General features: G+C 39.6%; 1 protein-coding gene across 2 annotated transcripts in view; it reads right to left on the minus strand.

Moving 5' to 3' along the window:
• The window catches only part of KIAA1549 (KIAA1549 ortholog), a 165,080-nt gene that overhangs the window by 47,771 nt on the left and 90,127 nt on the right, over positions 1-27,182 (minus strand). For both annotated transcript variants that reach the window (XM_089527932.1, XM_089527931.1), the window contains exons 3-9: positions 24,779-24,867; positions 20,280-20,457; positions 16,348-16,478; positions 14,427-14,610; positions 12,686-12,745; positions 9,357-9,502; positions 2,115-2,292 (exon numbers count right to left, since the gene is read on the minus strand). In XM_089527932.1, the coding sequence (XP_089384058.1) occupies positions 2,115-2,292; positions 9,357-9,502; positions 12,686-12,745; positions 14,427-14,610; positions 16,348-16,478; positions 20,280-20,457; positions 24,779-24,867 (966 nt within the window). The remainder of the gene's footprint in view (positions 1-2,114; positions 2,293-9,356; positions 9,503-12,685; positions 12,746-14,426; positions 14,611-16,347; positions 16,479-20,279; positions 20,458-24,778; positions 24,868-27,182) is intronic.

A 27,182-nucleotide genomic window follows, 5' to 3' on the forward strand; every position in this document is an offset into this window, starting at 1 on the left:
GATGAGGAGTTCAAAAAAGATTTTCAGAACTAAATCAGCCTGTGCTTTATAGACCACAGCAAAGCCTTTGACTGCACATAAAACTATAAATTGCTCTAAATAAAATGGTAGTGCCACAATATTTGACGGTCCTGTTCAGTGTCCAGTGTCAGGACAGAATATGGAGGTACAGAATGGTTTTCAACTGGCAAGGATGTCAAAGGTGCATTTTATCATTTTATTTGTTTAATTTATATACAGAAAACATAATAAGGAAGGCAGGATTAAACTTGGGGGAGGGGGTGATCACAGAAGGAAGAAATATCAACCCCGACCGAGAATCAAATTACTGAAGTAACTAGCAAGCACTTGGAACAATCTCCTTGAGGAAAGTTAAGAAAGAAAGGGCAAATGAATATTAAGAAAACAAAAAGCAGAATTCACAGAAGATTTATGTAAGTTTAAACATAAAAATAAAAAAGGAGGGGGGGAATCGTGCAGCACCTTTGAGATTAATTGATTTATTTTACCTTTTAGATCATGCTAAATAAACCATTTAGTCTCAAAGTTGAATTCTAAATGCTATATTCTCCCCCCATCTCCCCCCCCCCATTTTCCTTTTCATACACACTGCTATCTCTTTTAGAACTTCAGAGTTGATGACGATGATATCAAAACTGTTAAAGATTTTCTATACCTTTCGCTCAGTCATCACTCAAAATGAAGACTGTCACCAGGAAATAAAAAAAATATTGAGACTTCGATGGGCAGCTCTGAAAGGTTAGATAAGATCTTCAAAGAATACCAGAGTCAGGATCATCCCATGCCATAGTACAGTGGGCACTTGGTATTGCTGGGGTTTGGTTCCCAGACACACGCCCCTCCCATGGATACCAAAATCCGTGGATGCACAAGTCTCATGAAATATAATGATGTAGTAAAATGGTGTCCCTTATATAAAATGGTAAAATCATGGTTTGCTTTTTGGAATTTGTATTTTTAAAAAAATTTTAAGCCATGGATGATCGCATCTGGGAATAAAGCATTTGTGGCGCAAGAGGGCTGAGGTTTTTTTCCCCTTCAGTTTCTATGTATGAATGTGCAAGTTGGACAGTGAAGAAAGCTGACAGGGGAAAAAATCAACTCATTTAAAATATGGTGTTGGAGGAGAGTTCTACAGATACAATGGTTTGTCAAAAGGACAATATTGTTGTGTGTCTTCAAGTCATTTCCAACTTACCAAGACCATAAGGTGACACTATCATGGGGTTTTCTTGGCAAATTTCTTCAAATGTATTGCCATCACCATCCCCTGAGGCTGAGAGTGTGTAACTTGCCCAAAGTCACCAGTGGATTTCCATGGCTGAGCAAGGATTTGAACCCTGGTCTCCAGTCTAGTCCAACACGCAAACCTCTATACCATGCCAGACACATAAAACAAATCCAATGAATAGGACCCAGACCAATGGCTTCAAACTACAGGAAAAGAGATTCCACCTCAACACTTCCTGACAGTAAGAGCTGTTTGACAGTGGAACACACTCCCTTGGAGTGTGGTGGAGTCTCCCTCTTTGGAAGTCTTTAAACAGAGGCTGGATGGCCATCTGTTGGGAATGCTTTGATTGTGCATGGCAGGGGGTTGGACCGAATGGCTCTTGGGGTCTCTTCCATCTCTAAGACTCTATTATTCTTAACTCTTACTAGAAGCCAAAGTGACTAAACTGAAGCTAGTGTACTTTGGACACAACACAACATGACTCAGTGGAAAAGATGACAATGCTCAGAAAGGTGGTAGGCAAAGAGGAAGATCACATTAAACATGGATTGACTCAATCAATGTAGCCAAAGCCTTGAGTCTGCAAGGCCTGAGCAGGACTATTAACAACAGAATCTCTTAAAGGACTCTCTTTTATAGGGAAGCCTATAAACTTTTCATTATGGTAGGTACTGCCACAATTCCACATGCTCTAAGGAAGGAGAAGCTTGTTCAGATCCTCCATAACCTCAGAGTGAACAAACAGACAAATTGCTCCTGCAACAGTTGAATGTGGTTAAGGGGTCACTTAGAAAAAAGTTGCTTTTATCTAGCTAATTTATCCCCATTAGTTATGTGTATATTTCTTAGGAGAACTCACGCTGAGCCACTGGACCTTGAATACGATATCCTAGAATGATGGCAGCCCTTTGGATATCCACTCTGTTAATCAGATCAGCTGTCTTCACAGCACCAAGTCTTTCACCATCTTGATCCTCCACAAAATAAACCAGCATAACCGGGTTGTCAGGTTCCTCTAAACGTGACATATTCACAATCTGAAAAGACAAATCAACATTTAGAAGTTTTCAATTAAAAACCTTGTATACATTGTAGAATCCCACCTTTCTCAAACCAGTATTACCATATTATTATAATTATACCAGTATGAAAGCAAGTAACAGAATCAATTACCTTCCTCTGCCACTTCCTTTTGTTTTGTTGTTTTTCAGAAAGCAAGCTTTGGTTGTATTTGCACATCATGCTGAACCATAATTTAGAACAATGTGAATGAGCTAAAGCGTGACCTGGGCTCTCACACTCCCTTTCCAGTCTCCTGCTCCCACTATGTTTTTTGGGAACTCTCATTTCTACTTTTGCTTTTCATCCAAACTAATAAACTATAATTAATGTTATATGTCCAGTTGATCTGAAACAAATCAACTTCAAACCACTGTTTTAAACCAGGGGTGGGAGTAATCTTGACAGCAATGGTGTCTATCCCTTTCTCTATCTCATTGGAGATTATCACATGGGGATAAGAAATGGGAGAAAAACAGAATGCTCCCGTCATGACTGTGTGATTGTGTGATATTTCCACACGACATCACACTCATCCTGTACTTCTCCTGTTAACAACCTGGAATGCTCCTGTAACTTCTTATTCATGGGGAATCCCTGTGAATAGCTTGCCGATAGTGCTTCATTTGCGCTATCGCTGAGCAATCTGGGACCTTTTCCCAGAGTGCATTTAGATACACACAATTCATTTTCATTGCTAGGATCAGTTTTGGAGTGGATTTCTATGTTATTTTGAAGTGCAGGGCATGATTTTCTTTGAATTGTATAAAAATAATGTTCTGAAATATATCAATTTTAAATTGTTCATGCTTTTCCAACATGCACAGTCACGCTGGTGCATGCGTGAAATCATAGAATCATAGAGCTGGAAGAGACCGCAAGGGCCATTCAGTCCAACCCCCTGCCATGCAGGAAATCTCAATCAAAGCATCCCCGACAGATGGTCATCCAGCCTCTGTTTAAAAACCTCTAAGGAATGAGACTCCACTACACTCTGAGGAGTTTGTTCCACTGTTGAGCAGCCCTTACTGTCAGGAAGTTCCTCCTAATGTTCAGGTGGAATCTCTTTTCCTGTAGCTTGCATCCATTGCTTGGGATCCTAGTCTCTGCAGCAGAAAACAAGTTAGCTCCCTCCTCAATATGACATCCCTTCAAATATTAAACAGGGCTATCATTTCATCTGTTAACCCTTTCTTCTCCAGGCTAAAAATACCCAGCTCTCTAAGTCATTCCTCATAGGGCATGGTTTCCAGACCCTTCAACATTTTAGTTGCCCTCCTCTGGATATGCTCCAGCTTCTCCACATCCTTTTTAAATTGTGGTGCCCAGAACTGAACACAATATTCCAGGTGGGGCCTGACCAGAGCAAAATAGAGTGGCATTATTACTTCCCTTGATCTAGACACTATACTTCTATTGATGCAGCCTAAAGTCACATTGGTCTTGTTAGCTGCTGCATCGCACTGCTGACTCATGTTCCATTTGTGGTCTACATGGATTCCCAGATCCCTTTCACATGTAGTTTCTTTCGGCCAGGTGTCACTCATCCTATCTGTGCATTTTATTTTTCTGTCCTAAGTGCAGTACCTTACATTTCTCCGTGTTCAAATTCATTTTGTTAGCTTTGGCCCAGCTTTCTAGTCTGTTCAGGTCATTTTGAATTTTGATCCTGTCCTCTGGGGTATTAACTACTCCTTCTAATTTGGTGTCATCTGCAAATTTGATAAGTATACACCCAGTTCTGTCACCTAAGTCATTGATAAAGATGTTGAATAGCACTAGGCCCAGGACAGAGCCCTGTGGGACCCCATTGGTCACTTCTCTCCAGGATGAAAATGAAACATTGTTGAGCACCATTTGGGTTCAGCCGGTCAACCAATTACAAATCCATGTAATAGTTGCCTTGTCTAGCCCACATTTCACTAGCTTGTTTGCAAGAATGTCATGGGGAACCCTGTCAAAACCCTTACTGAAATCAAGATAGAGTGTGCCCTTGGCTTACGCGGGGGATCCGTTCCGGACCCCCCCTGCGTAAGCCAAATACCACGCATGCTCAAGCCCCATTCAAGTGAATGGGGCTTGTGCATGCAGTGGCATGGCAGCACACGCCCCATTCATCCAAATGGCACGTGCCACCCCTTGTGCCTCATGCGCTCCTGCGTGGCTTCACCATATACTCAAAGCCGTGTATAACACGGGCGCACTGTATACTATATCCACAGCATTCCCTTCATTTACCAAGTTGGTAATTTTAACAAAAGAGAGAGAGAGAGAGAGAGAGAGAGAGAGAGAGAGAGAGAGATTAGATTTGTCTGGCATGACTTGTTTCTCTGAAACCCGTGTTGACTTTTTGGGATTAGGGCATTGCTTTCTAGATGTTCACAGACTCTCTGTTTAATGATCTTCTCTAGAATCTTTCCTGGTATAGATGTCAGACTAACTGGACGATAATTGTTTGCCATTCTCCAGTCTGCTGGGACTTCTCCTGTCCTCCAGAAGTTCTCAAAGATTATTGCCAATGGCTCCAATATTACATTTGCCAGTTCTTTTAATACCCTTGGATGTAGTTCATCTGGTCTTGAAGCCTTATATTTGTTTACATTAAACAGGTATTCCTGTACTATCTCTTTACTTATTCTGTGCTGAATTTCCCCTGTTCTGTCCTTTGCTCCATTTTGCTGAGGTTGAGCACCCTTTGTCTTTTCTGAGAACACTGAGGCAAAGAAGGAGTGTAGTAATTCTGCTTTTTCTCTGTCTTCTGTTAGCATTTTGCTGTCTTCTCCATGCAGTGACCCTACCGTTTCCTTCTTCTTCCTTTTCCTGTGGACATACCCAAAAAAGCCCTTTTTGTTGTTCTTAATTTCTCTAGGAAGCCTGAGTTCATTTAGCTTTTGTGACTTTATCCCTACACGTGCCCACTATTTGTCTGAATTCCTCTTTGGTGATTTCCCTGATTTTCCATTTCTTATGCATGTTCCATTTAAAATGGAATGTTCAATAATGCTGCAATAATAATACAAGAATGGATGTGTGCAGAATGCAACTGTGCTCCTCAATCATTTTTATCTTGTCATTGTCGCACAATTGTGCAACTGTGTGAAAATATACATTGCTATAGTGCTATGCTTCCATTATCTTCAAATAACATGTTTGTTGTGGTATTGGCCCTGGTGTGATAATCTCTATTGTCATTGCTTTCTCCCTCTACTTTCCCAACTAGCAGAAGGCTGGGGAAAGGATACACAATTCTTGAAGCCATCTGAACTTGCAGAGTTCACTCTCCCCCATTTTGAACTGTAAACAATATGAGTGTTCTGAGCCATCCTTTCAGACCAAATCATCTAGTTCTAGCCACCTGGATCCCTGTCTGTCTATTTCTGAAATCTGCCCACTGTCATTTAACTTTCAGCACAATCAGTCTTGAAAACAACTATTTTATATTTCATTTTAATGAAAGCCCTTCATGGCTTGGGTCCAACCTATCTGCAGGATCGCCTTCTTCCGCACTTAGGTCCTCTGGGAAAATTTACTGCAGCCTACGAAGACGAGAAGACCTTTTCATCGGCCATTCCCAGATTATGGAATGGCCTTTCAGAGGGGATCCAGCATATCACCAGTCTTGATAGCTTTAATAAGGCTGTCACGACGGATCTCTTCCGACAGGCCTTCCCTGAGTAACTAACTTGGTCACCCGCTGAAATGGGCCATCATATTGAATACCCCTAGAAGCCCATCTTCCTGTCTTACTTTAATGATTATTTTATTGTTTCAATTAATGTTATATGCTATTTATTATTGTTGTGTAGGGATTATTATGTGTTTAAAGGATGGAGGGGATAATGGGATTATGTTTGTAATGTATGCTTTTCTATGGTTGTAAGACACCTCAATCCTGATAGTGAGGTGGGATAAAAATAATTTATTTTTTTAAATTATTTTAATCCATGCCTGGTTAATAGTGCAGTGCTGTCCTAAATCACAGATACACTCGCTAAGATGAGGCACAAGCTTCTTCTGATAGCAGAAGTGCTCTTCTCCTGGCTGATCTCAGAGATCTACCAACAGAACTGTTCTGCTGCCCAAATTCTGCCCTGCAAAAGAGCCAAAATGGAGCAAGAGAATGGGATGAAAGTGGAGCTGAGTTAAGCCACACTCAAATCTCCTCAACCCCAGGGACAGAGTCATGATGCCAGCAGTTAGACTAAGGTGAAGGTATTCTTAAGTAATTTGCAGCTGCTAGGTTGAGAGGGCTTTGGATTTAGCATGACTTCAGTGTCATCTCAGTGGGCCCTTGGCCATTGTCACAAATTCGGAAGGCACTCCAAGACAACATTTATTATCAAAGGCTCTTATGATTCAGTTTTTAATGCAATCGTTTGGTTCACAGAATGTGTGCTAAGTTACCTTCAAGATATTTTCCTGATGAATGGCCACTTAAAATTTTAGATGATACTTTTCATTCCTCTACTTTTGCAAAATTCAGTCTAATGAAAGATTGGCTATTTCCCTTGTGACATTTGGTTAAAACCAGGCAGCGGAATGTTCTAGTCAGAAAATGTGATCTAAAAATATTGATTGGTAAAATACATTTCTGTAAAAACACTGAAGATTCCCAAGGCACTGTAAAGAGTAAAATAAATTCATTTTGTCATAAATGTTCATAGCCAAGAGCCAGACTCATCAAATGCAGGCAAATGATATCCTAAGCCGATGCAGAGAGTAGGGGGAAATATAGGATACTGCACCCCCCGCCCCCCCCCCAAAAAATACTGCAGAATCATGTAGGACTGAAGCAGTATTGCATTCATTTCATATGAAAATAATCTTCTTATGTTTGAGATGTTTTGATAAAGTTAAATTCTCTTTACCATCTGTTATATTATCAAAATGAAAAATCTCAAGGAGAATAAATGTTATATAAGGTTAAGGATACATTTAATTAATTTATTATCCATTAGCTTCATTACATCACGTCTCAAAATGTCAAATTTATAATGGGATCACTGACAAATCTTTGGCTTTAAAAGTTATTGGAGCCTGTGCTATCAGTGTTAACTATGCAAACCTTGACTTAGATGTTCTAACAAGAAAAGACAACTCAATTCTATGTTCTTATTATCAACAAGAAATTATGTTTTTTGGAAAATGTATTTTTGGCTCTGATTTATAATCTGATATCCTTCCCATGCCAAACTCTCTTTATACCAACTGAAGCTCAAACACTAAAATGTGATTGAGGATAAAGAAAATGGTATGTGGACATAAAGTGAGGATAACTAGGATTTTATTATACATAGTTTGTGACAGCTCCATCATTTTTGATTATCATCACTGCACATTTAAAACCCATGAATACCACTACTAAAAATCTCTTTGAGTGATTCAGATGGATTTACTGTATCTCCACTGCTAAAATGTAACTGAAGCAGGACTTAAATATGAAGGACTCCTATGCTGCATTATAAGCAGTATGCATCTCATCCAGCACAGGGAATACTTCACTGCCTCACTTATGTGTGTGTGCCATAAATATCCAGTTTATTTATTCACTCTTTGCATTTATATCTCACCAAATGGGCAAAATAAGCCACTCTGAGAGCTAATAAAATAGTATCTAGTAAAGCAAAACAAATGTAACTTACCACATAATAGTCTAACATACATGAAATGCTAAAAGCAGGGTTTAGAGTTACTGAAACCATGCTCCCATGTCCTCCAGAGTCAAGGAAAGATTTAAACCAGCCTCAGCTGACTATGTCTTGGTTGGGCAAAGTATGGCCCTCAAAATGGTGCTGGAAAGCAACTTCCAGCTTTCAACACCACTGACTACTCTGCCTGGGAATGATGGAATCAGTTGCCCATAGGTGAGAAACTAAAAGGAGGCCAATTTCCCCCCCGCTTCAACACCCCCCATAGGCCATACATTGCTAACAGTGCTCTCAAATACCTCTACTGTCATCCAAGTCATTCCCAAAATGCCAATCAGAAGTGTCACCTTCTATTGCCATTTTGAGAAGGACTCCAGTGAGAATATTTGGTAAATCTATTTGTAGGTAGCTGTGTTGGCCATGCAGGAAAATACAACAAAATACAAAATCCATAAAAGAGTGCAACCTTTATCGGCTAACTAAAATGCAGAAAATAAACCATGCAAACTTTCAATATGTAAAAAACATACAGGAGAAGTAAAGTAAGAGTCACAGGCCTACATTTTGTCTTAGATGTTTCTGTTGTCTGTTAAGTTGGTCTAGAGGGATATCAATACAAGCAGAGGCCATTCCCCTTCAGCCAAGTGGGGATCAGGGACAAAGGTACTAAGGTACCCTGACCAAGTCTGGAGGAAAGAAAAATAACATATTCATCCCCCCTCCCCTTACAGACCTCATATTAACATGGATTTTGAGACATAGGAAATAGTTTTCTAGTCCCAAATATAATATTTCTATGCCTCCGCTACATCTTTGTAGAAAAGGTCACCAATTGCTATTTCTTCAAGGCCAATGTTTCCTCTTATGAGTAACAGGAAATAACTTGCAGTTGAATGACAATGAAGAGCATAACAAAATGTGTGTATTTTTGTGTGTCAGGAGAATAAATGTGCTGAAATATTCTGTTAAATTACATACTCTGTGTTTGAGTCCATGGAAACATTCATCAGTTGCTATTTTCTAATACATTTGACTTCAGCTTATCATATGTTTGGGTGGGGAGATATCCAGCATTTTCTTACTATCTTTGAAGAATGAGGAGTTGAGAAAACAAGAGAAGAAAGCAGACATTAAAAAAAGGGGAGGATTCTTCTGCTTGAGGTAATAACAAAAGAACAGTAATTAAAACCCCTACTCAGTCCTAGTAATTCAAATTCTGCTTATGCAAGCCAGTTAATTTTATAAACAAGCCTCTGTTTCTAAAGACGGCAATACCAATAAAATGTAATTCAAAATATTTGGGTCAGCACAGCAGAGGGAGGTGTTCACAGATCAGCACATTTTATATGATTTATGTTCAGTCTCTCCCAAGTTAGATTTCAACTTGAATATACCTGAACAACGTTGTTCCCAGCAAATGTTGCCCTTTTCCATATCCGCCCTCTGCTCAGGGCCTCATTTAACAATTGGGCCAGCTTCCTCTCCATTTCAGCCTGGAAAACCTCCTCTTGAATTTTCCAGTTGATGACACCCAAGATAACTACATTGAAATAAACACATAGGAATATAAGCAAGCGCGCGCGCGCGCACACACACACACAATACTTGAACAGGCAGCTTTAAATCATGGACAATCTGCACAATCCAGTGAATGGAGTACCACTCAGAGCAGAAATGTGAAGACTGAGAACAGAGGGCAGATACACCACCAATAACTAATGATTGTGATATATTACATGTGTTGAAGTCTATAATCAGGTTGCTTACATTATTTCTTCCTTATTTGCATTTGATTTTTCTCTTTTTCTTAAGGACTGTCTGTACAGGCCAAAAAGGCCCATGTTCCAACCAGTCTCATGTTTCTTGTTTGGATGATGAAGGCAAAAACTCTGGAGCAAGAAATGGGCTGGATACTGGCAGAATGAATGCGGATCTGGCCCGATCCCAGGATAAACAGCCTCAAATGTGGGTCAGTTTAATCGCAGAGTTTGCCACAGTGCTTCCCAGTTTCTCAGGTGCCCTGTTTTCAAGTCAAGGGCAACAACAGGTGTGCACTCACTAGCAGGGAAACAGGGGGGAAGTAAGGAGCATGTGCTGGTGCTTTCCTGGCCCATCTGCACAGAGTCTTAATCTACAATAAAGAGCTAGTCCTTAGCATCTAGGCTGTGTCTTGAGAATTTCTTTTAGAAATAGCCTAGCCTCTCTTGATGATATATATGGACAGACAGACATACACATATACACACACAAAGATATACTTTAATAGTATAGGACTTTAATGTAACTATAGGACTTTTAGTGCATCAGCAAAGGCAATTACATATATTATAAAAAGTGAGAAACAGAAACAGCAAAATGGAATAGGCAGACTACTAAGGTAGAAAACTGGAACAAAATATTATACTTCTAAGCCTCCCTGAGATTTTTAAATAATTTTATAAGGGGTGCACTAGAACTATTTTAATGAATAAATAAAACATAATTTCAATTCCTAGGCTACTTTCTCCCAAATGCCAGTTTCCCCCCCCTGAACTGCAAGATCTTCTCACTCAGTCATTTGTGATACCTAACCTTACTCCTCATAATTCAGAGAATTATACAAGTCAGTTATAAAACAACATATGCCATAGCTTTCTAAAACATTTTATTTTGTAAATTTTTTACATTTAAATACCTATCTAAGAATATTTGCAATCTTCATGCTAGCATGCTTCCTGTTACAATATCTCATCTCCCATGTGATTGTTTCTATGTTGGAAATGCATCAAAATGATTGCTGCAAAACTGAGACATAACGGCTGAACACAGTGGGGCTTCTTTTCAAGAAAGCATGCACAGGATCAGGATGTACCACATCCAGACATTCTGCATCTAAGAACATCACCTTGGGAGCTCAATCACTCTCAGTCAGGAACTCTAACAGAAAATCTATCTTTGGGAGAGGGGTGATTATTCCAGTTTATGTATAATTTAAATGCATATAAAAATAAAATATCTAAGGTCAATTTTTTTCACTGTTGTGTAGTTCTCTTTCACTAGCATTTTGCAGAAAAGATGCTTTTAACTAAAAAAGAGAAAAGGGGGTTACAAAAATGATAACACATACATATTTACATAGGATGGCGCTACATAGTGTTGCCACTAAAAAAAATACAGGCTATTATAGAGTGTACATAGCCTCTGATGAAGAAGTTATTTTTATAGAGCCTTCTGGAGAGTCTACATCAGCTTTTCCAATGCAGATTGCAGCAGTAGAGCCAACAGTATATATGAAATCCTCCCAGTCCCCTTTTTTCTTCCTTGTCCTTTGTCTAGCTGGATGTTTTTAGTAGCATTGCATTGAGAAGATAGTGAAGGAGAGCTGGAGAGACTTTTAGAATGAGGTTGCAGCAGTGTGTCTACATTAAATGCAATAAAGGCTTGAGCTGGGTAGTAATGAGATTCTGGTCTAGCTGAACCTACTGTAGCTGTGTGTGCCAGCCTACAACCATCAAGGCAAACAACAGCTGTCTCCAGAATCCCTCATGGAGCATACCAAATGCCAAAACTAGAGAAAAGGGGGAAGCAATTAAGCTGGCCTTACCAGTTACCCCCCAAACATGGTAATGAAGCATAAATCTATAAGTTTGGCAACCAAAATGTAAATCCTAAGTAGAAATGGGGGCTAATGAAAGGGGGGGGGGAAATCATTGCTGGATACATTTTGGAAAAAGATTTCACATACTGGTCTCTTGCAGTTTTGAAATGTTTTTGTTTACTTGTTCAAGGCTTACCTGATCTGGTTGTTTCACTTCACATGTGAATACTGATAGTTTTGAATGCAACGTTTACTGAAACATATTGAACTGCTCTTCTTTTTTGTGGTGTAGGGACCTATCCCTATTCTTTTCATGTTATTTCTGCCTCTTGTACAAGATTTTCTGTTAAAGGAGAAATGACCAGGAACACATCTACTTCATTAACCAAGCATTATTGTGCCTTTTTATTTAGTTTCTTCCATACATAGTGTTCCCAAATCTTAGGACCCACCCTTTGTCTCTGGGCCATACAATAAAAGGACAAATCTTGTAATAAAAGCATTCCCTGAAAAAAAATTACAACTTTTTTTCTATAAAGTCTACTGCTGCAATCTGCATTGAAAAAGCTGCTGTAGAAGCTCCAGAAACCTCCTCACTTCCCTTATTTGTTAGACTGTATTTTTTAAAAAATCTGAATTTCATACTCTGAAAAATTAACTGAAGCTCAAAACATATGTTTAATGATATCAAGATCTTTTATCCTATCCTATGATATCACCTATTCACACTATACAATTATAGTGCTATTATTCCATTTTTAAATATCATGGGTGCATCCTCTTGGAATAATGGGATTTGTAGTTTAGGCAGTTTTTCTCTTGGAGTGTTACTCACACTGTTCATGCTACTGGTCCAGCTGGTGTGAGGGCTGATAGATTCTCATTTTTGGAGACTTGGATTGGCTCAAAAAATGATCCAAATTCTTTCCAGTTTGAGGGTTAGGGGGAGAATTGGGTTCTTTTCTGAATCAATCCAGAGTAAGATATGTGAAGTCGAAGGCGAACCCACAAGAAACCAAAGTGAGATAGTTTGCCCATCATCATTTAGAATTGCAGACTCCATTTTGAAAAATCAAATATATTTTAATGATGGGTTTTTTATATTATCCATCTAATAGGTTTTCATGAAAGCTATTCTGTACGTACCTGTTCTCACCCAGGAAGATTTCATCAGATGAGATGTGTTCAGCTGGGGGTAATAAACAGCTGGGGGTAAAACAGCAGGATGGGTTAGGAAATATGTATTAAACTACCTAGAATGTAACAGCCCATAATCAAGTGACTATTTTATAACTCAGACTGAAACAGTAAAACCAATTGGCCAAAGGCCCGGGGAAAGTCAATTGACCAAGATAATAATCACTGCCAGTGCTACATTCTGACCATTAAACTATATTAATTAAATTTCCACAGAGCTATTATATGATTGCATATTATGAGAGAGAGGAAAGTGGAGAGAAAGCTAAATTACAAAATTAGAAAGCTGGATATTTTATATGCAGAATGGTCAAATCTCCTACCTACTGGGATCTTAAGGCTATCCATATTAATATAAAAAACAAAAACTGTTTCTATCCCTTAGAGAAAACGAAAACAACTTCTGGCTCAAATTTTAAAATTTCCACAGCCCACAAAGAGATAGTCTGTTTCAGCATAAGAAGGAAAAGCAAGGGGAAAGGAGGCATCTAGCAGCACCTGTAAGACTAGCTGATTTATTTCATTCTAAGGAGTGTATCGCTCCGCTTAAATAACTCGGTTTACCTCATCCGAATTCAAGCCTAAATCGGGAGGCAGCCAGGTTCTACTCCAAGGATTTTGCCGCTGAAGCCACCGGACGAGTACAGCCCAGCTGTAGCCAGGGTCCCAGGCAAGCTCCAGTGGCCATTTTTCCAAGTCAGACAGCTCCTGGCTTCGAAATCAGACTCCCGTTGCTCACCTGGGACCTGGGCTGTAGTGGGGCTGTACTCTCTCAGTGGCTTAGGCAGCAAAATCCTTGTAGTAGGACCTGGCTGCCTCCTAATTTAGGTTTGAATTCAGATGAGGTAAACCGGGTTATTTAAGCCGAACAATAGCTCCTAAGTCTCCTTTACATGGTAATTGCATCTGATGAAATGGACAGGAGTCCATGAAAGACATCTGTTAAGTCTCAAGCATGCTTCCAGACCCCTCCTTCCTCCACTTTCCCTTCTACAGTCAAATAATTTCATCATTATTTCTCTCTCTTCTTACAACATGCAATTTCTTTTTCCACATGTGTTAAATGGTTCACACCAGCATGCAAATAGCAAGCAAGTACCTTTCTATACTGCTTACCAATGTACTAAGCAGTTTATCTCCCAGAACCCTCAGCAAGCATGGGGATTTTATAGTGCAAAAAGTGACTTTTCCAAGCTCAGAACACAGGAATATGTCTCTTGGTTTTTTAAGGGGCCAACTAAACCACATTCTGAGAAATTTGTGTTTAGATGTCCTGCACTATTTAAAAAGCTTAACAATAGCCACAGGGTTCAGTCCTCCTGGGTTCAACAACAAACATAAGGTTGAATTCTATTTCATATTGAATTACAGTCTGCCCTTGCCTTACATAGGGGATCCGTTCCGGACCCCCCGCGTAAGGCAAAAAGCAGCAATTCTCGAGCCCCATTAAATATAATGGGGCGTGCACCACGGATGCACGCATCATTTGCCCATTCTCCCAGTGGCTTCCGAGTAAGCTGAAAGCTGCCTATAGCGAGCCACGTATGGTGCAGGCTCACTGTAAACTAAAGTGGCCATATACACTGAAAGAATTTTTAATGTTAGGATAACAAAAATATTTCAGATTTAAATATAATTCAAACACAGGCATTTGAGGAAGCAGAAATCACTGTGTTTTGTGAATACTCACGTTCTGCAATCTGTTGCACAGGAAACCCCAAGTAGAAACTGAACTCTACCACAGACAGGTTTCTCAGTAGTTCACTGACTTCAGACCCATTTAAAAATCCATGTTTGTCTCGAATGGCAAAAATAATATGCACAGGACCTTGACGAAAGACAGCTCTAAATCCGCCCAGAGTTATGTTCAGTATCTGAAAAGACCCCAACAGAATAAAGAAAAAGTGTTTACCATTTTTTCACTGATTATTCTCAAAATATAAAATTTACAAAGGATACATAGCTCAACAGTTACAATAGCTGTTTATGGCAGAACCCCTATAACTGTTTCCACTGAGCTTTAATGCAGCTGTAAAATTAATGCCTGAGTTTGTTTTCTTCCCCTTCTCTGTCCCAATTCCTTTCACTTTTCCAGATAAAAGCCAGTGAACAGGAAGTGATATAACACAGTGGCTAAACAGTAATACATAGAAACAGAAAGCCTTAGACCAGCCTCATGTCCTTGGTTTTAATCTTCTGTTCTCAGTATGGTCACCCTCTTTTGGACATGTCCCAGCTTGCTGATAGTCTTCATTTATAAACTATTGTTAATTCCACAGAACCAGAATCAGTTCTTAATGTTAGGTCTCACCAAAGGAGAACAGAGTGGTACTATTACTTCCCATGCTCAACACTATGGTTCTGTTGATGAAGCCCAGAATTGCATTGGTTTCCCTACCATCACCACATCACATTGTAGACTTATGTTTAGCTTGTGGTCTACTGAAATCCCTAATTTTTTTTACAAATACTGCTGTCAAGCTTGGTGTCACCCATTCTATATTTAAATAGATGATGATGATGATGATGATGATGATGATTTTGTCTAAATGTAGTATCTGAAATATATCCCTGTTGACATTCATTTTGTGAGCTCTGGCCCAGTTCTTCAATCTGTTAAGATCATCCTGAATCCTGACATTGTCTTTTGATGTATTAGCAACCCTTTTCAGTTCGGTATCATCTGAAAATTTCATGGACACATTCTCTAATACTTCAGAACAACTAGAATTTTTTATAAATGCTGATGATGTTCAGGATGGTGACAATAATAATGATGTAGATCAGTTCTACACAAAATAGTGGTCCACAGATTGATGACAGTCCATGAGCCTTCAGCTGCCAGTCCCTGGAAAATTTCCAGGAAAGAAAGAAATAATTGTAGTCAGTGAGGCATGAATATGGTACAGGTCCCAGTCACCCTGGGGGAAAAAATCTGTTGCTGCACAGGCGACAAAACCATGGAGGCAATAGTGATAGCTTCCTCAGAAAAGTGCTTGGAGCCATGCTGTATACTCAAGGAAAAGCTCCTTCCCAGCTATGATGGGCAGCTGATTTGGGGCCCCTGTACTCACTCTGTCCTGTGCTTGTTCTGTTGCCTTTCCCCTGTTCCATTTCAGGATGGGAGTTGGCAATGCAAAGAGGCAGCAAAATGGAAGGATTTTCCCTCACCAGTTCCATGTTTCCTCTGTAGTTGCACTGCCCCCATTTAATTTCTGCCCTCAACTGCTGGGGCAAAGATAATTCAAAGAAGGAAGAACATCTTCAGTCCAATGAAGATTGCGTATGCTCCCTGTTTAGCCCCAGGGGGGACATGGGGGGTGGGAGAAGTGGCAGAAAGGCAAGTATAAAGTGAAAGACCTTTCTGAGAACAGAGGAGAAATGTGGAGAAAGAATAGAAAAGGAAGGAACATTAAAGGTTCTGGAGGGATGAGTAAAGTAAATGCATCCTACTGGATCAGTGGCTAGGAATAAGACTGGCTTTTTTGGGATTGCTCCCCCTATTGCAGCAAGTGGGGAGGAGCAACCCATCCAAAGGATGTTCCTCCCTTTGCAGTTGGTAATGTACCTAGGGTCACTGCTGGAAAGATTTCAGAAGACATTCATCTCACCTGTATAGTGAAGTTGGAATTGTCCAAGTGATGTTTCCTCACTTCCATAAATGCAACTGTCAGTCCTTTTTCAATGCGCAGGCTGAAGTTACAGAACCGGACATCAACACTTTGAGGCACAAACTGAAGCACTAGAAGCATAAAGGCAAATGTCTGTGTTATTAGATTTAAGAGTTTGGTAAAGGTTTGAACAAAGTACAGTGCAAGAGCCTGGTGTCTCCCAAGCACAAGAATATCTACTTGCCATTTTAGCTCTAAAATTACAGGGTACTTCAGCCCCCCTACTCACAAATACAAGCTCAGTGGACCATGCTGACCACGGTCAGTAATAAATATTTTCATAACAACTACAGTGCCATACTTTGATGATGGGACACTGTGGGGTTTTCATCCTCCTTTGCTTCTAACTATTTATTGTTGTTATATTTATTTATATTATTATTAACCTTTATTTATAAAGCGCTGTAAATTTACACAGCGCTGTACATACAATCTTTTAGTTAGACGGTTCCCTGCCCTCAGGCTTACAATCTAAGAAGACACGACACAAAAGGAGAAGGGAGTGGTTGTGGGGAATAGGATCAGGTCCAGCAGTTCTCCACCTCCGAGGCCTGGACCAAGGCAGATGAACTTATATCCCACACTTTCCCCAATTTTGGGATTCAAGGCATGTTACAACAATTAAAACTATTATACACGGATTCTTTATACATGGATTCAAGCATCCATGGTTTGAAAATGTTCAAAAAAAGTATAAATTTCAAATATCAAACCTTGATTTTCCATTTTTTTAATAAGGGACACCATTTTGCTATGTCATTATATTTAATGGGACTTGAGCATCCACGGATTTTGTTATTCACGGGGGATCTTGGAACCAAACCCCAGTGTATAACAAGGGTCCATTGTAATTAAACATTCACAGCATAGAAAGTTAAAAAGCAATTAAACTATCATAATAATATATAATATAATAAAGATTTATTTATAGCCCACCCAATCACGAAGAATCCGGGCGGGTTACAACAATAAAATACATCAATTACAATGAAGTTAAAAATCAAACCCTAGACCTACCGCCCCCCCATACCCAGTACTAAAACAGAATTAAACAATAATAGTATAAAAAATATTAAAAACATTAAAAGCATTTAAAAAGGCAGAAACATAGGCGGGGAAGAATAGACCAATGAGGGAACAATATATCTATATCTGGGGAGGGTAACTAAGTTGGAAACGCCTGCCGGAAGAGATCCGTCTTGAGTGCTTTCTTAAAAGTTGTCAAAGTGGAAATGTGATGGATCTCCTCCGGCAGGTCGTTCCATAGTTTAGGAGCAGTAGTAGAGAAGGCCCTCTGGGAAACTGATGTTAACCTAGATTTTTTTGGCTGTAGTAGATTTCTTCCAGAGGACCTTAGTGGGGCAGACAATAGGGAAGAAGGCGTTCCCTCAAGTACTCTGGGCCCAAGCCATGTAGGGCTTTAAAGGTGATCACCAACACCTTGTACTTTGCCCGGAAACTAATAGGCAGCCAGTGCAGGGACTTCATAAAATGAATTCCAGTAAAAAATAGAAAGTATTTTTTTAAAAAAACAAACAACAATAATCAGGAATAAACCCTTCCAGAACATGACCACATAGCCTGAAAAACCCACAAAAAACAAACAAATGTTATCTTGCTGGCATTTATCAAATTTATATCCCACCATTATGTATTCAAACATTCCTGGCAAGTGAAACAATACACAATTTCATTTCTCTTTGACACCGCAACATGTTTGCATCCTAGTGAACCTGCATGTCTTTGATTATCACTCTGCCCTTCTATCTGCAATTCAGTCTAATCCAAGGACGGGTAACAGATGGGGTGGAGGCCATTTTTACAAGGAAATGTGAAACCTCTCAGGGGCTCCATTGGTCCCCTGATATGACTGGTAGTGATATCATGTCACTTCTGGTTTTGTTTTCAACTCATAGGGGAAAGTCTTTGGCTTTCACAGGTATATGGGGGGTGTCATCTTGTGGGGGTTATGTAAGCCAAACCACTGCATCACTGGGGTGAGGAACTGGGCCCCCGCAAAAAATCATATGATTTTTTAAAAATTGGGGGCATAGAGGTGCAAATTGGTGCAGCACGGGCTACATGTGGCCTGTAGGGCATGGTTTCTACACCCCTGATTTAAGGACTGCTCTTGGATACAACTTGGATACAGTTAAGATTCAGTTGTGCGAGTCTACTGTTGGTAATCTTGCTTCTGCTTCATGAGATGACACATTATAATGCCTGTGCTCAGTAGCCAAGTTAAGTGGACAACAAAGTGCCTCACAACCCTCTAGCTAGGGCTACACCATCACATCATCACTGAGGAGTGCTCCAATATATATCTTATGGGTTTCATTTGGCTTAAAAAGTGGTGCACCTATGTCCAGCTATCATCGGACCACAATTCAGTCTATAATGAGGAATGACGGGAACTGTTGTTCAACAACATTTGGAGTGCCACAGTTTGACCATCCTTCATTTAGCAGATCACGAATTGTGTAGGGTAGCAATGCAATTCCTTTAAGCCAGAAACTGTTTGAAATCTTATCTGTTGCTCTGCAGAGTAGTATGTATGTTTGTTTTTCAAGAGTTGTGGTGATATGTCTATTGGTGTTGAAGACTCTAGCATCTGAGTCAAAGGACTTGTAACAAAGTAAACAATGTATTTGTGATTTCGATAATCAAAAATCAAAGGCGGCGTTCCACTGTGCAGTAAAACGGGGTTCTTGGCCCCATCCCGTTCTGTGCATGCCCCCGCGCGCACATGTTTAGAATGCACTGGGCCCGTTTCAGGGCCAGTACGATTAACTCCTTAGTCTTAGTACTATAGGGTGTTCCCTGAACATTAAATATTTGATGACAGATGACAAATATTATTCTGACTTCTATACATTAAGAACAATAACAAATTACCAGACAAAAATTGTCACTCATTTGCCATTAATAACAACATTATTTGAGTTATTGTTTAACCTTACATTATTCATTTCTATTGGCTACCAGCATTCACAGCAATATTATCCGTGCGTCAAAATCATATCTTTAGTTACATCAATTTACCGCACATACATCCACACACCATATCAGTATAATTTTTTAACGTGATAAAGATACAGCCCTGACTTCTACTGGTACTCCCAACTACCATATATACTTGACTATAAGTCGAGAAATTTTTGCCCCCAAATGGTCCCCAAAATCCTGGGGCAGACGTATACATGGGGCAGTGGGGTCCTCTAGAGAAAGCGCAGCTGGGGCGACGCTAGGAAGGGCACGCGTTCACCCTGCAGCCTTCTCTCCAGCCGGCCTCCCTCCTCATGAGGAGGCCTCATGAGGAGGAAGCCTGGCTAGAGAGAAGCCTGGGAAAGGTGTGTGTTAGCCCCTCGCAGGCTTCTCTTCGGCTGGCCTCCCTCCTCATGAGGAGGCATCATGAGAAGGAAGCCCAGCTAGAGAGAAGCCTGGGAAGGGTGCACGTTCGCCCCTCACAGGCTTCTCTCCAGCTGATTTCCCTCCTCATGAGGAGGCCTCATGAGGAGGAAGCCCGGCTAGAGAGACACTGATTGTCCCAGAGCCTCTCCCCAGCTGGGCTGCCCCTTAAGTCTGACCCTCGACTTATCCACAAGTCATATAAAAATCACCATTTCTGGTCCCAAAAGTTGACCTCCACTTATACATGAGGTCGACTTGTACACGAGTATATATGGTAAACCTATTGAATAAGTGGGATTTACAGATGCATTGACTCACCAGCAGTTGACTTGATGGATCTGTTGTAATTGTGGGTACCAAATGGATTTAGACATATCCCACAGCACAACCTCAATTAGCAATATCAAGTTACTCTGTTTCATTTCATGGGGAAAATGCAAGGATGATACAGTTTAGCTTACCAGTCTGCACCTGGAACTTGTGATCTGGAACAGGTAAAGAAAGTTGCAATGATGAAATGAGAGGTATTTCACCATGAAGTAGGCTGCTATTCACAAGAACATTGATGACAGCAATTGCTGTGTAAACAAAAGGGCCTGAGGTCACCAGAAAAGAGAATTTGGGAGAAAGACCATAAACCTGTTAAAAAGAAACAGAAAAGAGGAGTTTAAAGACCACAGAGTAAACAGTATCTACTGTATTACACTATGTATTTATAGAAATACAGTGTTTTAGTTGAACAGCTATTCTGCAAACAATCCTTAAGTTTCACACATGTAATAGTTAAGATCACAGAACAATATTGTACCAATAACATAAGAGCCAGCATGGCATAGTGGTTTGAGTGTTAGAGTATGACTCTGGAGACCAGGTTTTAATTTCTCACTCAGCCATGAACTCCACTAGGTGACCACATGCAAGTTATACTCTCTCAGTCTCAGAGGAAGGCAATGGCAAACCTTTTCCAAACAAATCTTCCTAAGAAAATGCCGTGATAGGTTTGCCTTAGAGTCACTATAGGTCGACAACAACTTGAAGGCCCACAACAACAAAAGCAACAAGTACCAGCAACATACGGTAGGACTTCATAAGCAGAGGATTGGCAGAGCTTTTTTTTTCCCCCAGTGGGACCATATTTGTGCTCACACACTGAGTACATCTGTTTCTTTCTTTCCTGAAAACTTGCAGATCAGCAGCTAATAGCTCATGGACCATCCCTTTGAGTAGCACTGCCATCGAGTCCACACAAAGTATTAAATTTTTATAAACTTTTGAAGTGGAAATGGGGAGAGAGAGACATCTATGGGCCCGTACAGAGAGGCCAAAATGAAGCTGCTTCAGGTCACTTTGGAGGTATGCTGTTTGAATGATGTATGCGTCCTTAGGACTGGAGCGCGACTTTGGCATGGCTTCCGGACTCTTACGACACATGCATCATTTAACCAGCATGCCTCTTTTTTGGCCCTTCTGTACAGGGCCTATTTTAACTAACAGTTAAGATTGGTTCCTATCAATTTTTAATTCAATCTCCTATAATATTCTTTTGAACAGCAGTTTATGTATTCCTTTTATTCTAGTTTATAATGTGTGTGTTGTATACATTCACATAATACTCAAAGCACGCCACACTGACTCCCAGTTTATACAACTTTTGCAATATTCCCACTTTGCTAGTCCATATGAACAAAATTTAATATCTAATCTACATCATATAATTGCAACCAACCACTGTCTATCTACATGAAAATCACAATTTCCTATTATGATGTTTAGCAGGACTAGTAATGCATAGGAAGATATAGTCAAGAACAAAACATAAATGAACTAGCTGTTACTTTATAATATACTTCCAAATCACTTCAAGTTAGGCTTTGTTTTGACTTCCTTGCTCATGAATCTCCATAATGGGAATGCTGGCCTAAATATGGCGCAATCTCACATACTGACCTGCCTATTCCTAAATTGTGCATGTTTCAAGAAATGGGGATGAAAAGAGGAAGGGTAGATATTAAAAAGCTAACTGTCTCTTCAAACATCCATTTTATTTTACATACCGCCCCCCCTTGCAGAGCATGACTCAGTCACCAGAACTATATTCAACTTCCATAATAAAAACACACTTTATGAATTTTACCCAGTGAATACTTAATATAGCAATTTTTTGATATGTTGCATGCATCTCTGGCTCAAATGACAACTGTAAGGAAGGTATTGCCTTAGGACAAGGTGATTAACTGTGGCAGGTCTAGTGATCAATTTTCTGCCCCCAGGGCTGAACACCTGTTTACAGGTGCCAAAAACAAAACAAGATGTGTGCCAGGGTCCCCTTGAGGTCCCCTGTCATGGGTTATTTTTTATGAGAGTCTGGGTTATAGAATGTATGGTATTGTGAGGTTATAACTAGGGAATTTATTGTTATTGTTGTTGAAAAGGTTTTAGGTTAATTGCTGGGAGTGGGAGGCAGGGAAGGAGGAGGCAGGGATATTATCAGAGCCTCAAGGTTGCTCTCCTGGGAAAGGAATGAGAAGGAGGAGGAATGGGCAGGAAAGTGGGGCTAGGTTGTCTGTGATTAGGTCTTTGCTGCCAATTCTGGCAAACCCTTGTCTACTGTAGTGAGCTTCTCAATAAATCCTTTTTGGTTCATCTGTGGAGCCTAGTTATTGAGTTAGTTAGAGTCATCACAAAGTGGTAAGAATTTCACCTCTAGTTTTAGAAAAATTGTTTGTTTGTTTGTTTTTAAATAAATAAATAAATAAAGGTTAAATGGCTGAGGGTTGCCCAATACACAATACAACATACAGCTCATGTTATGCGCATTCAAGTTGTGCAGTACATAAACTAGCTAATGCATAGGGTTCAACAGTAAGCCAAGTTTGTTTTCAGAAGGATATTTCACACCAGGGAATGCATCTCCAAGATATGTGACAACAACTCATTAGTGTAGAGTTATTAAACTGCACAGCAGTTAATTTCAAAACATAGCAACCTTGGCTGTATGCCATTGTGAGGCATGGATCCCTTTCTTGACAATGGTGAGAACTCTCCAGATAAAAAAATGTTGTAGTTATAAATGAAAGTCACTCTACTTTCAAGATAGAAAGCATGCAGTAACACCATTCAGTCACAAGACGAACTTGAATTGGAATATGTCTTTTTTGCCATTAAACTGACAGAAAATGAACCAAAGCTTCGAAATTTTCATACATGGTGGATAAGAAAAGGAGACCTATAATTGCCCATAGCTCACATTTAATCAGCAAAGAGATTTCCAATGTAAAGGAGGAGGGAAAAATTTATATAGTTATATATGGCCCCGTTCCTGCTCACCTTTCGGTGGCAGATAAAAACATTCTTGTGCCATTAGGCTTTTTCAAATTGATAAGGGTTGGGCTTTAAATAGTGTGTCATTCAGATTTTAAGGTTTGTATGGAGTTTTAAAACACATTTTACATTTTAATGCACATCTGTTTTGGCTTTTAAAATTGTATTTTAAATTGTATATTTATACATTTTAATATTTTTGTATCATTTTTAAATTGTATTGTTTAAATTTGCTGTTTGCCACCTTGAGCCCCTATACTGGGAGTAAGGAGAGGTATACGATGATGATGATGATGATGATGATGATGATGATGAATATGATGATGAATGCATAAAACAAGGGTAAGCAACCATAACCCTCCAGACATATTTTTTGCTTACAACTACCATGAGCCCCATTTAGTAGAGTAAATGGTAAGAGATTACAGGTGCCATAGCTCCCAAAATAAAAAGAGGGCCACAGCTGTTTGCTCATGGCAGTAAAGCAACAGTATAAACAGTACTGCATTTGAATTATGCTGTAGTTGGAATCAATTGTTTCCTCATTTTTATGCGACAGAAAATGCTAGATATCTCTGCCAACGTAAATCAGTGTGATTCACAGCAGTAGAATTTTTGACATGAAAGCAACATTCCTCTGAAATGGCTGTTCTGAGTTGGAGCATTTATTATTATTATATTTTGCTTAATCACTTGGAATCCAAGTGGATTACAACAATAAAAAAGAGATACAGTTAAAAATTCTAGAAATCCCTATCCCTCCCCACCCAATATAAAAACATAGTAGTACTTAAAAGGATATTAAACCAGAAAGACATTTTGTAGGAATTTTTATACAGCGGGGTCCAAATAAGATGGAAATGGGGATAGAGAAAAAAGGAGAAAAAGTGTGTGTGTGTGGGAGGGGGGGGCAGGTAGATAGAGGTGGAACTAGTTTGGAAAGGCCTGCCAGAAGAGATCCGTCTTAATAGCCTTCTTAAAGGTTTCCAAGGTGGTAATCTGACGGATCTTGTCCAGCAGATTGTTCCAGAGTCTAGGAGCAGCTGCTGAAAAGGAACGCTGGGTCACTGCTGATTTACATGATTTACACTAAATTTATCATAAACACGTAGAGGAGAACTGTACAAATTATCTTTCCTCCTCAATGGTAATAATGTTGTTGCTATAAGAGAAGCAAATAGATTTAAAGCCCTGTTCTGGGACTTCCTGAACCAGCAAAAAAGGACAGGGTAAGCCAACCATTACGCCAATACCTCATAAACCACCATGTTAACACTTGAACAATAGCAAGATATGCCAGCAGCACAAACAATTAGGATTCAGTTCAGTTAAATAGATAATATATCTATGGTATCCCTATCTCAATGCAAAACTTTTTAAATTTTAACTCTGTGTGTTTTAAAAAGTTTCTATTCGTAATTTTTATATTTTTATGATTTTAATTGTACAATTTTATGTTATGTTTATATATATTTGCCGCCTTGAGTCCCATTTTGGGAGACAGGCGGGATAAAAATAAAATAAAATAAATAAAATCTCACTGTCCAGTACCCCTGTCAATATCTCTCTGGTCTGTGCAATGATGTATAATGATGTACCTGGTCCATATATATCACATTGTGTATTAATAAGCACTTACCTCCAATTCTACTTTTCTCCTAAACTCAGTTTTCAAGATTTCTTTGATGGATTTGCTGACATTTTCTAATACAGATTTCTGGGCCAGTGCTAGAAATGCAAATCAATTGATAAATTTAGTCTAAATCATGCATATAATGATTTAAATAAGCAAAAATTGAGAGACACCTTAGAAGAAATATCTGGCAACAGGAAAACATTGCTTTCAGACTGACAGGGAAATGTATACAACTAAGACCCAATTCTTCCTATACAGCTGGCACAGATACATGAGTGCAAAATATATATGCCTCTTTCAAGTCTAAAGGAAATGTAGATTTTTAAAAAGTGGAGTATCATTTTAATATAGTCAGAATAAAGGTCTTTTCTATGTTTTAGGGTTTTTTTTAGTATTTCATAGCTATGACAGTATATAACACATGCAAATACATATTTTAGATCTGACAAGAAATATGTGCATTTTGTTCCTAAGCATAAAAATTTAAGTGTGGAATAGGCTTAGGTTCTCCCACTTCAATTAGACCATAATAAACCAACAGCTAGTGTTGTGTTTGGACATCTAATGATAATTCTTCCTTAGCCTCAGCCAGCATGGTATAGTGGTTTGAGTGCTGGAAGAATTGGTGGGTACTTCTCACTGGATTGATGACAGAACTTAAATTTTTTTACGGAATATAGGCCCTGTCCAGATGGGTCCTTTGCGGCGCATCCACAATGTGCTAGGGTTGCCTTGGGGCGGCGCGTGCACATGCCCCGCAACCCTAGCACGTCATGCACGTGCCGCCGTTATGCAGCGCCTTACAGATGGCGCGCATAATGGTTATGTCACAGCTGCACAACCTCCAAACGGGGCTGTGCAGCTGCGACGTAACTGTGCTGTCTTTGGTGCTTTGCAGTGCCGCAAAAAGGAGCCACTTTTTAGCTCCTTTTTTCCTGCGCAGCAGTGCCGCGCAATTTGTATGCTGCGGCGCTCCTGAGCAGGAAAGAGAGGCGCTGAGGAGGTGCCTCTTTTTGGCAGTCTGTATCCGACCATAATTACAGAACTATAAACAGAAATTATGTCTGTGTGCAAAGGAGATGAATATGGTCTAGACTAAAGCAGACCCATGGGTGTCTCCGACTGCTAGAGAGAGATGGGCCTGTTGAGGCACTCAGACTGATTTCACACAGCACTTTGCAAGTGTGATACGGTTCTCCTCTGAGATAATGGCAGATTTCATGCATTCCTAGGGATAGGCAGAGGAGGAAGTTTCATCAAGCATCTTTGGGCAAAATTTAACATACAGTACTTCATTTGTCTTTTAGAAGTCTGCCTAACATGTTGCTTAGTATTAACATGCTCAGATGGAAGACTACATTCTACACTAGCTGGAGCTTCTGGGCAGGCTTTAAAGCAGAGGTGGAAAACATATGCCCCTTCCTGAGCCCCAAGGTCCCTCCTGCACTCCCCGCCCTTTCCAAAAGGCTGAAAAAGTCAAGTTGTCACCCCTACCATCAGCACGAGATTATCCTTTAGATAGATACATTGCTCCACCTACCTTGTTTTGCCCCAGTACCTCCCAAAGGATTTTTACAAAACTGGAAGTGAATCTGGCTACTATTGGTTAGAAAACAAGCCTGTGGGGGTTCTGACTTTGTCTATACTGGATTTTAAGATGAATCCCCTTGCTTACAGCTTTTCAGGCAGGAAACTTTTAGACTGTGGACACTTGCAAAACCTCATTTACCATGAAGTGTTTTGTCTTGGGTTTTTTTAAGAAAGAAAGCAAGAAAAATCACTGCAGTCACCACAAATTACATGTATGACACTAATTCCCATTATCACTCTTAAGGTGTGAACTGAGAAGCTGGGAAATACTGATCTTGATCAGTGATGAAATTTCTTACACCTAGTACTTATAATACCTTGTAGCAATCCACTAATATAATACTCTGTAGTAATCCATTAATTTTGTTAGGACTCAGCATTAGTCAGTTCACTTGACCTCCACACAAGCATTTTTTAGCAATGTGAGATAAAACAAGAAATAGGTGTCACCATCCTTCTAAAGGAATCTCTACCCAGACTTTTGCAAACAATGATTCTTAATTGCATTCACTACAATAGTTGTATGGCCCTACCTCCAGAAATGCCTTTAGCTTCATTTATTACAGTACTTATTCCATTTTTATCCTATCTTCCTACTAAAAAATAGTATTCAACAAGGAGCTAACAACATGAAAAAATATTAAACAATAAAAAATTAATCACAATAATGATCAAACACAATTTAGCAGATTTTATTATCTCATTTTGGTCTCTATATCATATCTCCCCCCCCCCTTACTACCAAAAAAGAAATTTGATCTTTTAACTCAACTGAAACAGGAATCGGTTCCTTATCACTCATCACTAGACATCTAAC

Source organism: Sceloporus occidentalis, unplaced genomic scaffold (assembly GCF_023333645.1).
Source record: "Sceloporus occidentalis isolate IW3139 unplaced genomic scaffold, rSceOcc1.0.p SCAF_5, whole genome shotgun sequence".
Lineage (NCBI taxonomy): Eukaryota > Metazoa > Chordata > Lepidosauria > Squamata > Phrynosomatidae > Sceloporus > Sceloporus occidentalis.